At 40.9% G+C, this 15,061-nt stretch overlaps 3 protein-coding genes across 7 annotated transcripts in view; 1 reads left to right on the plus strand and 2 right to left on the minus strand.

Moving 5' to 3' along the window:
* LOC134549677 (dynein axonemal intermediate chain 7-like) overlaps positions 1-6,470 on the plus strand; it is a 20,018-nt gene extending 13,548 nt beyond the window's left edge. The window contains exons 11-16 of one of the 3 annotated variants that reach the window (XM_063395510.1): positions 1,433-1,590; positions 2,065-2,209; positions 2,462-2,676; positions 3,215-3,382; positions 3,561-3,674; positions 4,263-6,470. In XM_063395510.1, the coding sequence (XP_063251580.1) occupies positions 1,433-1,590; positions 2,065-2,209; positions 2,462-2,676; positions 3,215-3,382; positions 3,561-3,674; positions 4,263-4,538 (1,076 nt within the window). In that variant the 3' untranslated portion in view covers positions 4,539-6,470. The remainder of the gene's footprint in view (positions 1-1,432; positions 1,591-2,064; positions 2,210-2,461; positions 2,677-3,214; positions 3,383-3,560; positions 3,675-4,262) is intronic. The other 2 variants (XM_063395511.1, XM_063395512.1) reach the window with 2 other exon arrangements.
* On the minus strand, positions 4,945-5,517 carry LOC134549685 (inositol 1,4,5-triphosphate receptor associated 2-like). The gene is made up of 2 exons (XM_063395531.1): positions 5,385-5,517; positions 4,945-5,188 (listed from the first exon to the last, which is right to left on the minus strand). Exons 1-2 carry the CDS (start codon positions 5,390-5,392, stop codon positions 4,945-4,947), a joined length of 252 nt encoding a protein of 83 aa, XP_063251601.1. The 5' UTR covers positions 5,393-5,517.
* The window catches only part of ARFGAP3 (ADP ribosylation factor GTPase activating protein 3), a 25,921-nt gene continuing 16,630 nt past the window's right edge, over positions 5,771-15,061 (minus strand). For all 3 annotated transcript variants that reach the window (XM_063395513.1, XM_063395515.1, XM_063395514.1), the window contains exons 12-16: positions 12,521-12,658; positions 11,717-11,840; positions 10,696-10,786; positions 7,366-7,487; positions 5,771-6,695 (exon numbers count right to left, since the gene is read on the minus strand). In XM_063395513.1, coding sequence (XP_063251583.1) covers positions 6,678-6,695; positions 7,366-7,487; positions 10,696-10,786; positions 11,717-11,840; positions 12,521-12,658 — 493 coding nt within the window. In that variant the 3' untranslated portion in view covers positions 5,771-6,677. The remainder of the gene's footprint in view (positions 6,696-7,365; positions 7,488-10,695; positions 10,787-11,716; positions 11,841-12,520; positions 12,659-15,061) is intronic.

Consider the following 15,061-nt stretch of genomic DNA (forward strand, 5'->3'; position numbering starts at 1 on the left):
TCCAGTGAATCAGTTGTCAGACTAGACCCTAAAAACAAGATTTTCAAGAAAAAATAAAGGACTTGGGCCTCATGTGGAGGAATTTGTATTTTATTTCTGTCAGACTTTGAAAATCTCTACCACGGTATTAGGTGAAGTGGATGTGCACAGATACCAATTATACCTGAGTGTTTTCCAGCATGTTCATCTGTTTTAATAAGGAAAGAAGGAAAAACCTGCTTTTTCTGGCACACTTGTGGTTTGCAAACCCTTTCAGTCACTTCTGAGTATGGCAGTGAAGGGATGCTCAGTTACCTTAAGTTCAAAACAAAGAGCCAGGTAAATGAGGGTTAAAAACCAGAAATGCAACCACTGAGAAGAGTGACAGTTTCTCTGGATTTACCCTTATTGTAGCACTGTTAAGGAGATAAATTACCTTAGGACAATAAATAGTTTCTTTAGAAGATACTTACATATTTTTCTATTTTAAGAAACAAGTTAAAGTGTAAGCTACCACTGTTAAATGCTGTAAAACATTTTTTACTTCTGGTAAGTTTGTTGTTCAAAATAACTGCAAAAGGACATTATGGTGGTGTAGAGTCAAACCTCTGCAGAATGTAACTAAATCTGACATAAAATTAACACCATTTTCACTTTTTTTTTTTTAAGCTTGAAGACAATTGATAGAGAGAGTTGTCATTTTTTGATATGGTCTTGCTCTCAGAGAAAATTTCATAACAATTGTAGTAGCTGTTTTTACAGTATTGAACATTTTTTTCTTGATTCCTGTCAGCAGTAACTTCTCTCCTCCTGTACCATTCCATGTGATGTTTTATGTGGGCTGGTTTGGTTTTTTTGAAGAAAATATTTATGGCCATTTTTGTTCACAGTGTGTTTGCCTTTTATTAACATTTTCCAACTAAACACTAAGTTCATACATTTGTGATATATAAGTAATTATGCACAGAAAAAAAAAGGAATTATCTTTGTTATCTGAAAATTGTGTTTCATGTTAAATCCCTCTTGCTCTTCATAATTACCATGTCTTTTACCTTCAGCACATAACCTTTGAGTGCCTTATTTTTATATACCTTTTTATTTGCTTCATTTCTTTTCATATCAGTACAATCTTACTAAACCTGTCCAGAATCTACTGTATTATCGTGCTTGTGAAACTCTTCTGTGGGTATTGATGGACTCATTTTGTCAGTGAATCCTTACTCCTACAAAAATCCTTTGGAACTGGCCACCAATCCCAAAGCTCGGCCCCCAGTCAGGAGTTCCTTTCCTGGCCCAGCTCTGCCTTCCCCACATTTCAGTGCTTGTTGAGAACCAGCAGATGGGGCTGGAATGCTGCAGTGAGGCAGCTCCAGCATAGAGTGAACTCAGGAGAGGTGGGAAGGGTGGGTGTGTTGGAGCACCGGGTTAATGCTGCTGTCTGCTGGGTTTCCAGAGGGCGATGCGCCGCTGCAGGAGGCCCCAGGAGGCGGAGCAGAGGCCCCCGAGGTTGTTGATCTGCAGCAGCTGCTGCCCCTGGGCGGTGTGTACCACATCCAGGCCCTGCAGCTGCCGCCCCAGGCCCGGGACGTCGGGGACTGGAGCGTGGTGGAGGTGAGGGAGGAGATGGAGCAGCCCCTGCTGCCCTGGCACCCCTGAGGAGCTGCTCCTGGGGCTGTCCCTGCTCTCTCAGGGAGCAGGACTGTGGGCAGGGGAAGAGCCTGGGATGTTCATTCCCAGCCCGGGGACCTCTCCTTCCCCCTGGCACTGTGGGGACACAGTGGAACTGCCCCTGCTTTTGGCTGCAGCTGCTGCTGCTGCTCTCTGAGGCCGTGGATCTGTCAGGAATGGCTGTGCCCACGGTGTGGCCCTGCCTTGGGGCTGCCTTCAGCAGCACGGGAAGGGTTCCAAGGCTCCTGGTAGCTCTTCTGCTACTGCCTCCAAAGTTGTAGTGGGAAATGTTTGCACATATTAGCAAACCATTTTAAATGGTGCATTAAAAAATTTTGCAGTGGTTAGATGAACTCAAAGCAAAAACCTGCATTTTCTGATAAACTCCTTATCTGTCCTTTTCCTCTCTTGCCAAAGCTGCTGGATGTTGGACTGGAGGTGTATCCATATTCCCCAGAAGTGGCTGAAGATGGCACACAAGCACCAGTACAGATAACCCTGAGGCTTCCTGATAATGTGATTTATTTTCAAGTGCCTGTTGTTGCCCGATGGGATCCTGCAGGTACAAACTTAGGACATAAATTCATTTTAAATTTCAGTAGTGGAATTTATGCCTGAGTTGGACTGTTGTTACAATCCATCTGTAAAGATAAGGGCCAGTTTGGAGCCCAGAAAGAGTTAGGGGACTTCAATGTTAATTGATTTGGGGTTTAGATTTTTTATTATTACTTTTTTGGTTTTGTTTTAATTCAGCATTATTACTGGCAGAAGCCTTCCCTGCACCTCACTGTATCTTTCCACCCTCTTTGCTCAGGCCAGCAGTGGAGAACTGATGGCATCAGCAACACGACCTACGAAGCAGAAGAAAAGAGCATCACCTTTGGGATGGGTGCCTTTTACACAGTAGCCCTTCTCCAGGATGCTCACCTGAACCTGCCCTATCAGGCCTGGGAATGGCACCCTACTGCTGTGGATGAAGGACTCTTCACAGTCACTGCAGTCTTTGCAACCATTCAGATACAAATTAAGGTACTGTCAACTTTTTAAATCGGACATTTGTAGTTAAAAAACCCCATAATTATACAGTGTCCCTGATTAAGAGTTTGGGATGATGGCACAAGAGCAATTTGAATCTCTCTTCCTCTCCAAGCACTGCACTGGTTATTTAATTTTAGTTGTTTACTATGAGTCCTATTCCACCTGTTTGCTAAAGAACTGAAAAATGGTCTTTAGCTAACAGGTGGAATAAATGGTCTTCCTCTCTCTTCCCACCCCTACCAAGAGAAGTTAAAGCATTTCTAGCAGCCTTCTACTAATGGTCGTTGTTTCTTCTCAAAGTTCAAGCTACTCATAATCTGTTCATTGCTGCACAAATCAGTACACCAGTGTCATTTCTGAATTCCTACACAAAACTGGCTTTCTTCAGGATCTGTAAATGAAAGGTCACAGCCCAGAGTAGCAGATGATGGGGGCAATATCCAGCATAGCAAAGTTATCAATATTTGAAGCCTAAACCAGAAAGGAGCTTCCATGACCAGTAAGTTGCTTTCACTGGTTTGTACAACAGGATAACCAGTGTATGTTGTCTTCAGTAGTGGTGGAAGAGGAGGAGGTGCTTTCCCACATCACAGGAAAGTGGATGAGCCCTTTTGGCCTCAGAGCAGCTCTGAAAAGAGCTGGAGTGAACATTTTCCCAGCAGAGTACTCTCCTGAGTATGTCCCTGTGCCCACAAAGGTGAGTGCCAGAGAGTTTCTGGTGGGTTTTTCCCCATTTTTCACTCAGGTCACCCTTTCCTGCCCTGGGACCTGCTGTGCTACCAGGGGAGCCAGGGACTGAGTAAAGCAGGCCCTGACATTGCTGTGACACAGGGAAATGGAGTGAGATGTGTCTGATTTGTCCTTGTGCACTGCAGGCTGCCCTGGCAGAAGTGAAGGCCTATGAACAGATGGCTCTGCTTGCAGCTGCTTTTGCTTTTGCTCACAGCAAGTGGAATGGAGAAGCAGGGCCAGGGCAAGTCGTGTTCAAGGTTTGTGGAGTCAGACCTGCACTGACCCCTGCCCCAGTGAGACAGAAAGAATAAACTCACCCATGTTCTTCATGGTGTTAGGTCATAAACTTCAGCCCTGCCTCAGTTCAGTGTCACACACTGCACTGGAGAGCTCCCAGGGGACACAAGCCTCAGGACACAGACACGGGCTAAGGAAAAGGGAACTGATGAGTCACCAAGGGAGACAGAGCCAGAGCTGGGTGACAGAGCTTCATGCTCTTCAGAGGCCCCCTGGGAAGCAGCAATCTGCTCTGCCAGCTTTTTAAAGAAGAGCTGGGAGTTTCTTCCTGCCTGTAGGGTTTCTTTTGCTCCCTGCTGCAAAGGAGGGAATAAGAAACCTCAGTGTTGATTTGTCTCCACCTGAGAACTAAAACATTTGGTTAAAACTTCTCCCAGCCAGCCAGGCTCTCCCACGTGTGGCTGGAGAAAGGTAACACACCCCACTGCTGGAAGCTGGGTGTCCCTCTCACTCTCAGGTTAAGTCCATGTGACCCACAAATACAAATATTAGAATTTGTATCTGACAGTGGCACAGGCTTCACCTCATAGCATTTTTTCCTGCAATAGGTGAGTGAACACCTTACAGCAGGTTCTGCCCAAGACAACGACTGGTCTCTTTACATGTTCAGTGATGAGAAAGTACAAAACCTGAAGCTCACTGAAACCAGTGAAGCTTTTTCAGAAGAGCTGGAAGAGGGGTCTGAATTTCACTCCACACTCTACCATATGCTGAAGGATTCTGCCAGCAGTGAAGCCATGGATAAAGTGGAAAGAGCTGGCTTCAAGTTTATTGATTCTGTGTATCAGCTGCTCCTTGCTACCAGAGTTTTAGCATACTCTTAGATACTGCATGCTTTCCTTTAAAACTTTATTATCAAAAGCTTTCAATAAAGTTACATGTTACATTTCAAGTCTTAAATCCTTTTCTATTCAAATCATTGAAACAGGTTCTAAAATGAAAACATTTTAGATGAGAACATCTTTGTTCAAGCAAAAGAAATTCTTTATTCTCTTGTGGCTAGACCACCTAGACATGTTTTGTAGAACAAAATGTAACTCTCAATAGAACTGAGACCCTTTCAGCTACTTTTAAAGATAACTTTTGTCAGAATGGGAAAAAGATTTTTCTTTTCCATTTCAAGTCATGCTTTAAAGAAAAAGAGTTCATCTCTCCTCCAAAATACGCAGAACCCACAGAGCCACCCCAGACGTGTAACCTGAAGCGCAGCCCCGGCTCCCGCCCTGCCGGTCACACCGGGGGAGGGCCCTTGTGCTGCAGGCCTGTGTAGGGCCACAGCAGCTGCTGCACCGCTGTCCACGAGTCCCCGGTGCCCGCAGGGGCCGCTTCCGCCGGCCTCTGCAGGGACAGCCCCGTCAGGAAGCTCGTCAGGGCGGCCAGCAGCACCAGCACCGACACCGACACCCAGAGCGTTTTGTTGGCGTTGCAAAAGGAGGCCTTGAGGTGGGATGCCCACGCTGACATCAAAGTGTACCTGGGCAGGGCAGGAAAGCACAGAGCCCTTCAGTGTTCCTTCAAAACGTGCAGCTCCTCCCACCCCACCCCAGACAGCCTCAAAGCAAACTGGATCCCACAACCATCACAAGTGCCAGGTGTTCTGTTCTGGGAGCTGGGCAGGGGGAGCTTTGGTTCTGGGTATGAAACAGCCAAGGAAGGAAATCCCAGCTCACCAGTCCATGCATGCTCCCTCTGCCTCACACTGGGTTCCCAGAGAGCATTTCCCAGTCTCTGGTCACTGCTGCAACAATCTAAAGAGAAAAGACCCCGGGGAAGCCACGACGTCTCCACTTGCACCGTTTTCCTACCAAGCACTCTGGAGTGACTGCAGTGACAGCTGAGGATGGAGAGAGACTTTGGATGAGGTGAAGAGACTTGGAGAGCCCATCTTCCACAACGATGCTTGTTTGAAGCAAGTTTGAATACTTGAATAAGAAAGCAAGTTTGACTACCTGAAACTAAAGGCTAATTTTACCAGACCACTGTATAGACAAAATACAGATGACAGTGTTTAGAAAGCTGAATACTGATGACCACACACAGAAACTGAATTCAAAACTGAATTTATACCAATTGTTTTTATTAGGTATCAGCAGTTTACAAATTTGAATTAAGAAAATTACAGAATAGAATCAACTTGAATTCATTCTTGGTTGTAAAGGTTTTTCTTTAAGGTCGTAATAATTTTTATGCAGGATGTCATCAGCAGTAAATTCTAGACTGTCTAAAACACAGCCTCACTATTTCCTTATTCAATAATTGATAATTTATCAAAAATCTAAGTTTGTGCTAAACATTTTAACAAGTATTTAATTAACTACTCTATGAGGCCCTTAGTATATTTCAAGTTTTTATTTTTACACCTTACAGAATTTTTAAAAGCACTTAAGGATTCTATATTGCAATTTTTTTTGTAACTTTCAAAACTAGGAATAAATAGACTATTCCCATAACAAGGTGAAATCCACTATTCAGTATTACCACATTTTGACTTCTCCACACTTCACACCTAAGCACAGGACCTTCTATAGCTGGAATACTGTTTTAAACCACTAACTCCCCCCCACTTTAATGCACATCAATTTAAGGACTTCAAGAGCTTTTACTTCCTGGCAAGCACAGGTTTAATTTAAATGTATATTTTGCTACAGTCTACTAAACACCACCACCTCCTTTCTCTTTCCTGCCCCCCAGACAGAGCCAGTAATACAATAAAGCTCCCAGCTTATCTAACAATAAGGTTGCTAAGAAATAAAGACTGGAAAGGAAGAAAAAAGAAAAAATATATGCAATGTAACAAGTTGCTGCAAGATTTCTGCCCTGTTAAGATGCAACAGCACTAAGAGAAGGCTGAGTCAGAAATCTGCACTAAGAAACAGGTAAAAAACATCATCAGTCTTAAGGCAACCTTCATTTGAATCAGCAGTGATTACTTGTGTGCCTGAAGAGGAATCCTTTAGCTTCAGTTAGGAACCGTATCGATCCTAAAAGTAAAAACATGTAACAAACCAGGTATGAGTGGGTTTCCCATGGAAATAAATCAGTTTTACTTCCATTTGTGCAATAAACAGCAGCTGAATTCTTAGCACTTTCAGAAAATTGACCAGTGCTTCCAAGAACTGGAGTTTAGGGTTCAATTCCAGGACAATCAGCCTCATTTTCAAACACTGAGAGCTCCTACTGACCTCAAACAGGAATTGCCAAGTGACTGGAGCACAAAACATGCTGGACACTGAGGCCAGGATGGCTTATTCATGGAAAAACATGGATCAAAGGTCAATTAAAGAGCCAACACAAGAGTTGGTCTGGATGATCACTGCAGATCCCTTTCAACCAAACTATTCCACTCTGAGTTAGGAACTGTGATGAGTTTAAAAACAGAGTGACAACAGATAACTTTCACGATGGGATTTGTTATTTTAATTGTAAGAAAAAAGATATACTAACAAAGCTGAGCTAGCAGATATAGATTTATTTTTTAAAGATTTGCCATCTACTTTGAGAGGTCTACAGAGCTCAAAACCAATTTGATTCTTTTCTCCCTAAAGATAATTCAGAGGCAAAATTTAAACTACAACAAGGCAGGATCCATGGTACTAAATCCCTATAAAAGACTTCAACTGATGCTTAGTAGATTGTGACATTTTTACTCACCTGTATAGATGTCATGACTCCATTAGCAAGGACAGAAAGTTTTCCAGCCACAGATTTCACTCCTTGTTTAAACTGAGCTATATCAGGAGCTGAAGGCAAGACATTGGTAATATTGTAGCTTCCTAAAAGGAGAAAACACACAAGGAGGAAGCAGAATTTTATAATAAAATCAACCTTTTTTTTTCTCCCTGAAGTACAATGTATGACTAGGAGCACTAGAAAGAGATCTCAATGTCTCAAATGCATCTTCCTTTGGATTGTTTTCAGCTTTTCATAATTCCACCCAAGTGTCTTCCTCTACACTTTGTATTCCTAGTTAAGCAATTCATGTTTGGATAGCAGATGACTTCTTCTGTACTTCCAGTCTGTGACAATGCTGTTTTGTATCCTCAACAGCTGTTATTCCCTTGCAATTCCAAGATGAACACACTTCCGAGCTAGCTGAAGTGATGAATCCTATTTGTGTGCATGCAGAGGAGTGATTTACATGTTGTATAAACATGTATATATTTCCTTACTACATCTGAGGCTTGGAAAAATCCACAGAAATTACAGTAAATGCAAATAAATTAAGTTTTAAAACTCCAGAACAATGCTGGCAATCCAGCCTTCCTTAAAGTCAATATATTTTGGACAGAATTAAGTCTGCTATTATGGAAAGTGAAAGTCTAAAGGTAACAGAAATCAAAGATAATTAACTAACTACTCTAATTGGACTCTAAACTAGCTGCATGTTAGATATTAACACGCTAACAATTACCATCACCCACTCATTGGTGAAAATAATCACTGGCATGCCTTAATATCAAATATGGGATACTGTCAAAGGCACAAATCCAAGTAAACCAGAATCACAGCACTGTGATTACAGAGTCAATCACAGAACGGCCTGGGTTGGAAAGAACCTCAAATATCATCTCATTCCAACCCCCTGCCATGGGCAGGGACACCTTCCACTATCCCAGGTTGTTCCAAGTGCTCTCCAGCCTGGCCTTGGACACTGCCAGGGATGGGGCAGCCACAGCTTCTCTGGGCAACCTGTGCCAGGGCTCCCCACCCTCACAGGGAACAATTTCTTCCTTATATCCCATCTCAACCACCTTTAGATAATCTGTCAGTGTGAAGCCACTGCCCCTTGTGCTGTCACTCCAAGCCCTTGTCAAGAGTCTCTCTCCATCTTTCCTGTGGGCTCTCCTCAGGCACTGCAAGGCCACAGTGAGGTCACCCCAAACATCCCAGGAATAAATGGGGCTGCAGGGAGTAACCATCCCAAACCAGACCATCTTCCAAATGGAGACTCCTTTTAGTTTTTCAAAAAGGGGTGGAGGAGAGAGAGAGAAAGAGAGGGAACCTGTAGCTCCTCTGTCCTGGGAAGTTCAAGGCACCTGTCTCCTAAGCAGGCTGAGACAGACAATCCTGGAGATAATTTGTTTTACCTAAGATAAGAGGCTTGTTTGTAGCATAGATGCCTTGTCACATTCAGAGAACTTCTCATTCCTACCCTTCAATCCTATAAACCCCAGCATGGGTTTATAGGTATTATAGATCCTCTTTATAAATGATCTTATCTTCAAGATTCCCCTCAGACAGTCGTGTTTCTGAGCTGTAATTTGGACTTTCTTACAATCTGTTCCACTCATCAAATGCTTCAGGCATTTTTTTTATTAAAATCAGTCATAGAAAAAAAATCTGCAGACATAAATAACCTGAGAAGCTCTAACCACTTCTGAGCCACAAGAACTCCCTCGTCATTTGTTGGTTAAGTTTGGTTGGTCTAAAACAGTTCTTGCAAACAAGGCAGGAAAGCAACTCCTTTCTTGTGGTTTCCTTCCAAATCAGCCACTTGACTTTCATAAGCACCAGCTTTGAAATAGTGCAAAAAGGGGTTTTTTTGCAGCCCCTTCTTTGGTTAATAACCTCCCTACAGCATTCTGTACAAAAGCAAGGAGCTCCACACTGTTCTACCTGGACACCTCATCAGCGCTCACAAAAACAACCTTAGATGCAAAGGATGTTTAATCCTGGCAAGGACTCCAGAACTACAGTGGTGTTTTTGTTGACAGTGTCCCAATTACATTTGTTTTATGGAACTAATGATATTCTGGACATTAATTCCACACCAGCCAAACTGTCAGTGCATTTCCCCAGGAAGGGCACCCCTCGGTTTTTGGGGTGAGGGGTGTAGCAGAGACATGCAGGAAAGGAAGTTTCTGTACATTTAATATAGTGTGAATTTATGACACCATGTTGCAAATGCTCTTTCAAGTGCCTAAAGCAACATACTGTGATTTCTGCTTGATATCTTCTTCCCTCCTTAATTTTTCTTTTTTTTTTTTTTGCATTTCAAATTCCTGAATCCTGACTGCACTTAAGCAGCCAGTAACAGGAGTTATTTCCCTGCTAGTCAGTGTATTCCAACTTGCTTTCAGGGGATCAAAACTAAACAGTCACGTGTTTGGGGTATTCCCTCCTACTTTTCCAAAGTAAAATCAGATGCTGCACACTGTTTTTTCAGCCTGACTGAATAATTTCACAGATTTCAAATTCTTCAGTAACTCTTCTTTTTCCAATTTCTTCAAAAGTTAAGGAATGAACCTCAGCCGATTATATGAAACTCGACCTATAGAAGGTCCCAGTATTTGCAACCTTTTCCATTGCACATTACTGCACAATCCAAGAAGTGCGGGAAAGAAAATATGAGACATTTTCAATACCCTAAGAGGCTTCTTTTCACTCAATCTAATCTTTCTCCCTTTCTGGTTTGATGAACTACACTCTCCAATGTGAGTTGTTCCAACAAATCTTTGAAACAACAATCCAAGTGAAGATCTTCCTTAATAATTTTGCAAGGCCAGAGGCAGAAGCAAATATCCCACTAAATGGATATGCCATGTAACAGATTACATGGGAATTTCAAGTCCACCAACGTTTTATTAATGATTTTTCCTAGATCCAATATTATTATGACACTATTAATTAATAAGCCATTATTAATGGGCTACTTATGGTAACTGATCAAAAAAATTACCTTAAAGTCCATTTAGGTGTTACCTCATTGGAAAATATTAGAGTTTGCCTTTGATAAATGTTATTTACTAAACAGTCTGTTATTTGCAACACAGCCCCGCAGTATAAAATACTGAACTTACAGAATCAAAAATAGAGAACTTGAAATTTAAGGGGTTAATTTTTAAGCAATGACTGCACCTGCCATGCCTGTTTGAGCTATTAGCATCTGGCTTGCAGAACACATTGGTGATTGTGATCAGAAGCAGAGTCAGGGCCTGCATTCCCCACATGCTCCAGTTTCTCACTCTGTTTGATATGTACCTGTTGGTTGTTTTCTCTGGTCTTCAAACAAGTCAGCTGAACTTATGGATGTGCTTCCAGAGAGCCTTTCTAGCCGAGCCCTTGCTTCATACTGGAAAAGAATTGAGAATAAAAAGGATTTTATCAGCTTGCTGCCACCTTTAGAGGTCACATCAGATGATCTCAGAGACTGCAGACATTCAGAATCGAAGTGGACCATCCTGAGAGTTGTGCCCATTTCAGTTTTCACATCACTCACACTGCGTTTGCCACCATCTCATTTCTGAGTTACCCAAGAGTGACATTTATCATTGGGTTATCACACCCCCAAGGGTCTCACTTGTTGTTAGTTACTCTACAATTGCTGAAAAACTATGCAACCATTAAAAACAACAACTAAAAATGTGAAACAGAGGGGAAAGCACTGCAGTTAACATCCTGCTGACCCTTCCAGCCACATGACACTTTACAGTCAACTTTTTCCAAGTTCCCTGCAAAGAGTAATTATATATTTAATCACTATTTACACTGTTAGTTACTCATCAAAAATCTGTACCCATCTCCAAAATGCAGCACAATACTGATCTCTGTTTTTCTAGGCTGATTCAACTCCATGCAATTCACTGAACAACTTATTTACTTGGTTAGCTTTACAACATTAATGATCTTTTCACGTAACAAATACACAGCAGGAAGGTGTTTCAGCAGTGGTTTGTTGGCATCAGTTTGGGTATTTAGAACAAATTAAGCCTGATTCTATCAAAAATCAAGAGTGATGAATCACAGTCTACCACTTGTATCAGGAAAGAAGAATGATGGTGGTACGGTCCTATGTGCAACTGAAATTCCTTAAGATTAAATTCTAAATGATCAGAAATTTCTACATGTCTATCAAACAAATCAAGGGGATATAATTCTACAACCTTAGTAATGCTACCAATTTTAATTATTTGTGGCCTTCTTTCTTACTCAAAAGAATACTATTTTTATAGTCAAAGAATATTTTAACATTTAAAAATACTTAGCACTGTTTCCTACTTACATCAGCCTGATCTTGCCTTCCAAAGTACATGTCTGATGAAATGGCTTTGACATTGCCAAATTTTTTCTGTGCCTCGTCTGTGCTTGCAGCAGGTTCCTGCTCAGGCTTACGCCGAGATGCAGGCCTGGAAGGAAAACAAACTGCATCAGGGGAGAAACCTCACTCACATCGTGGAGAATGAAAGGAATCAAACAAGCAGCACTGCAGTGCTCAAACAGTATCGTACAGATAAATGAAAAATATTATTTAAAGTAGAAAGAAGACAGGCAGAAAACACCAACCAAGCATATAACCCCTCCCATTCTTACATTTTCTACTTGGTTACAAAGACAAAAACACATTTTTCATATAGAAAAGATATTTTTTATCATCACAATCAGAACTGTTATTTGTGTCTCTAGTACCTTCATCCTCAGAACTGAGCACCCCAAATTTTCCCTTCATTTGTTAACAAGATTTCCTTAGTTTCATCACACAATAAACAAAGCAGATGTGCTCAGAACAGGGCAAATATTTGAGTTTCTCCTGACATCTTTTGTCTGTTTCCTCTTTTGCTGGATGTGGTTGGGAATAACTTCCAGCACATGCACTGAACAGCTCTGAGCACAACAGACAGAGCTTAAAATGTGAGGAAGAAATTCAGCTACCAAAAGAAATTCAGTTAGGAGATCCCTTGACTGCTGATGGAAGTTCTGGCCAAATCCTCTTATAATCTGAAGAAAATCCCACTACTATGACTAGGATTCAAATCAAATTGAAACTTGGGCTTTCCAGACAAAAATCAGTTTGATTTTCTTGGTGTACCTGTCTGAAAATCCTGTGCTTTTTGAAGTTAACAATATATCAACGTCTTTACTACTATTTTCTTTCTTCCAAAAAGCATCTGAATTGTCATCCCATTTAGAGAAAGTGCTGCTTCTCAAATCTGAAGAATCATAGTACCTAGAATAAAAAAAAAAAAAAAAAGCTTATTGAAAAGTCAGAACTTCATTTATTGAAAAGTGGGAATATATTTATTTGTTGTTAGATAATGACCGCTGTAAGTATTCACTAGCAAGTATGTTTTCACCAAAATTACAGTTGTCTGTGAGTAATTTGGATTTCCAAATACTGCTTTAGAAGCTTTATACAGTTGAATCCAATGGCTTAGAACAGGCAGGAAAGCTTTTATTTCTGGCTCTGTATTTTTTCAAAATCCAAATATTAAGAACCTGTGAGTTTTGCAGCACATTTTATTAAAATTTAATGGTAAAATGTATTACTTGAAAGTGAGTCTGAATTTATTAAGGCAATCTTCTCTTGCACATCAAAACTGCAAGGAAAACATGAAATAAAGAAAAGGAAACAAAATGAAGCATGTTTGTCAATTCTGGTGCATGATTTGATCTTTTCCCCTTTTGATTACCTACACATATCTTAGCATACGTGGAAAGAATTTGAAAAAAAATACACCACCAAAACCTATAAAATGCCAAAGATGAAGGTTTTATGCTTAAAGAAATTTACCTAAGTTTGGCTATGGCCAGGATGGGGAGAAAGATGATCAAAATCACAGGGGGATAGGAGAATGGAACCATTCAGTAGAACAAGACAGGATATTAAAGTCTGCACCTGCATTTTGTGAAAAATACTCTTAAAAAAGAAAGTTCTCCATGTTTGTGCTATGAATGGTCAGGCCACTCGTTTTTGCAGTTTATGAGAAATGTGACACCTGCAGCAGCAAAGTCTCAGCAGCAAGCATGGAAAATATGAGGGACAGATCTGGAATGAACTTCTACAAAAAGCAGGTGCCTCTCTCCTGACAGACAAAAAGAAACCACAGCAATCTTCTAAATTCCATAACAACAAACAATCAAGGAGTTTTTATGGATTTGAAGCTTTCCAGTCTCACAATGGCCACCAAGACCACGGCATTGGGTGGGGGCTACATGAGCTGATTTGAGTAAAGTATTTATTTTCTCTAAGCTTCCCTCCCAGATTTTTGTAGCTTTGCAGAATACTTTCTCAGTATTTGGGGTGAAGGAGAGAAAGAAAAACTGCATTTAACAGAAAACAAAATTTTACACTGTGACATTAATAAAGATTTTATTAACTGTAGCAAAAGATCAAAATTCAGGATTTTCAGAGGCTTCCATTTTACATCTAAGCCTTGAGACCTTTAGCTTGCTTACCAGCACTCCAATATCCAGCATGATTATTATGCATTTGGGCATATACTAAGATGATACTTTGCCTCTATTTCCAAGTCACAGCTTGAAATAAAGGATAATAATACCCTTAAGTCCAACTCTGACTGTTCTTCCTTAAAGATAATGAACTTGTGCACCAACTCCAATTAGATCCTCCCAGCTCCAAGCAGAACAACAGGAGCAGGAACAGCCAGGTTACAATTTATCCTCTAATCACTGAACCACAACACATTAAAAAGCCTCCTCCATAATTCATCCTTTGCCTGCTGGTAGCTGATGAATAATTTGAGAGCTCTAACAGTTCTTTTCAGAGAACAAACAAGGCAAGCACTGAAATGCTACATTTTATTTTACAAGACCGCTGCCACTTTCCTTGGACCCACATTTGTATTTCTGCTGCAGTGATTGCACTACAAAATACTGACACAAAAGCCTTTGTGCTTTTATTTGCCTGTCTACAAACAATTAGGTACAATTTCTCATGTTGCTGTGGCATGGATCCAATAAAGGCAGTTTATGAAAGCAACACCTGTTTATATCTCTCAGTCCAGAAACAGCTGGTTCATTGCAATTAATGCCTGTAAGATTTAATTATTTTTCTTCTCCCAAGAGCAATATTTTATAGTGTGCATCGCACTCATCCTCTGATAAACAAATGTCTCAATTATTTTTCACTTATATTTTATGTTTTACATTTTACATACAAGTCTCTTGAAATAGGACTGCAGAAACAACACACCCAGCACAAATACCTCAAAATACTGAAGATTTTGCATTTGGCATGCAGAGAATGATGCAACTGTAGTACATCTAATATCAGACTTCAATGCTTGTTTAATTTGCGGACAACAGCACAAGAAAGAAAGAAAGAAAGAAAGAAAAAGGGAATGAACACACGTAATTCTGACAAAAAAATCACTGGATTTGAAATACAGCAAATAAAAGTTTATATGGCAACTGCCTGGGCAAGCAGAGACTGGACTCTGGACAAGATAAAATCTACAAACACATAGTTCAGACCACTTTCCCAACAAAGCTACCTCTCCTGCTTCACAAACCTGTCTGTCACTGAGGCAAAGTCAACTCTTCCACATCTCTTTTGATTCAGATGCCCCCTGAAAACACACTGAGTGTGCACACAGGTTAAAACTGCCTT

The sequence above is a fragment of the Prinia subflava genome, chromosome 4 (genome assembly GCF_021018805.1).
Source record: "Prinia subflava isolate CZ2003 ecotype Zambia chromosome 4, Cam_Psub_1.2, whole genome shotgun sequence".
In the NCBI taxonomy this organism is placed as follows: domain Eukaryota; kingdom Metazoa; phylum Chordata; class Aves; order Passeriformes; family Cisticolidae; genus Prinia; species Prinia subflava.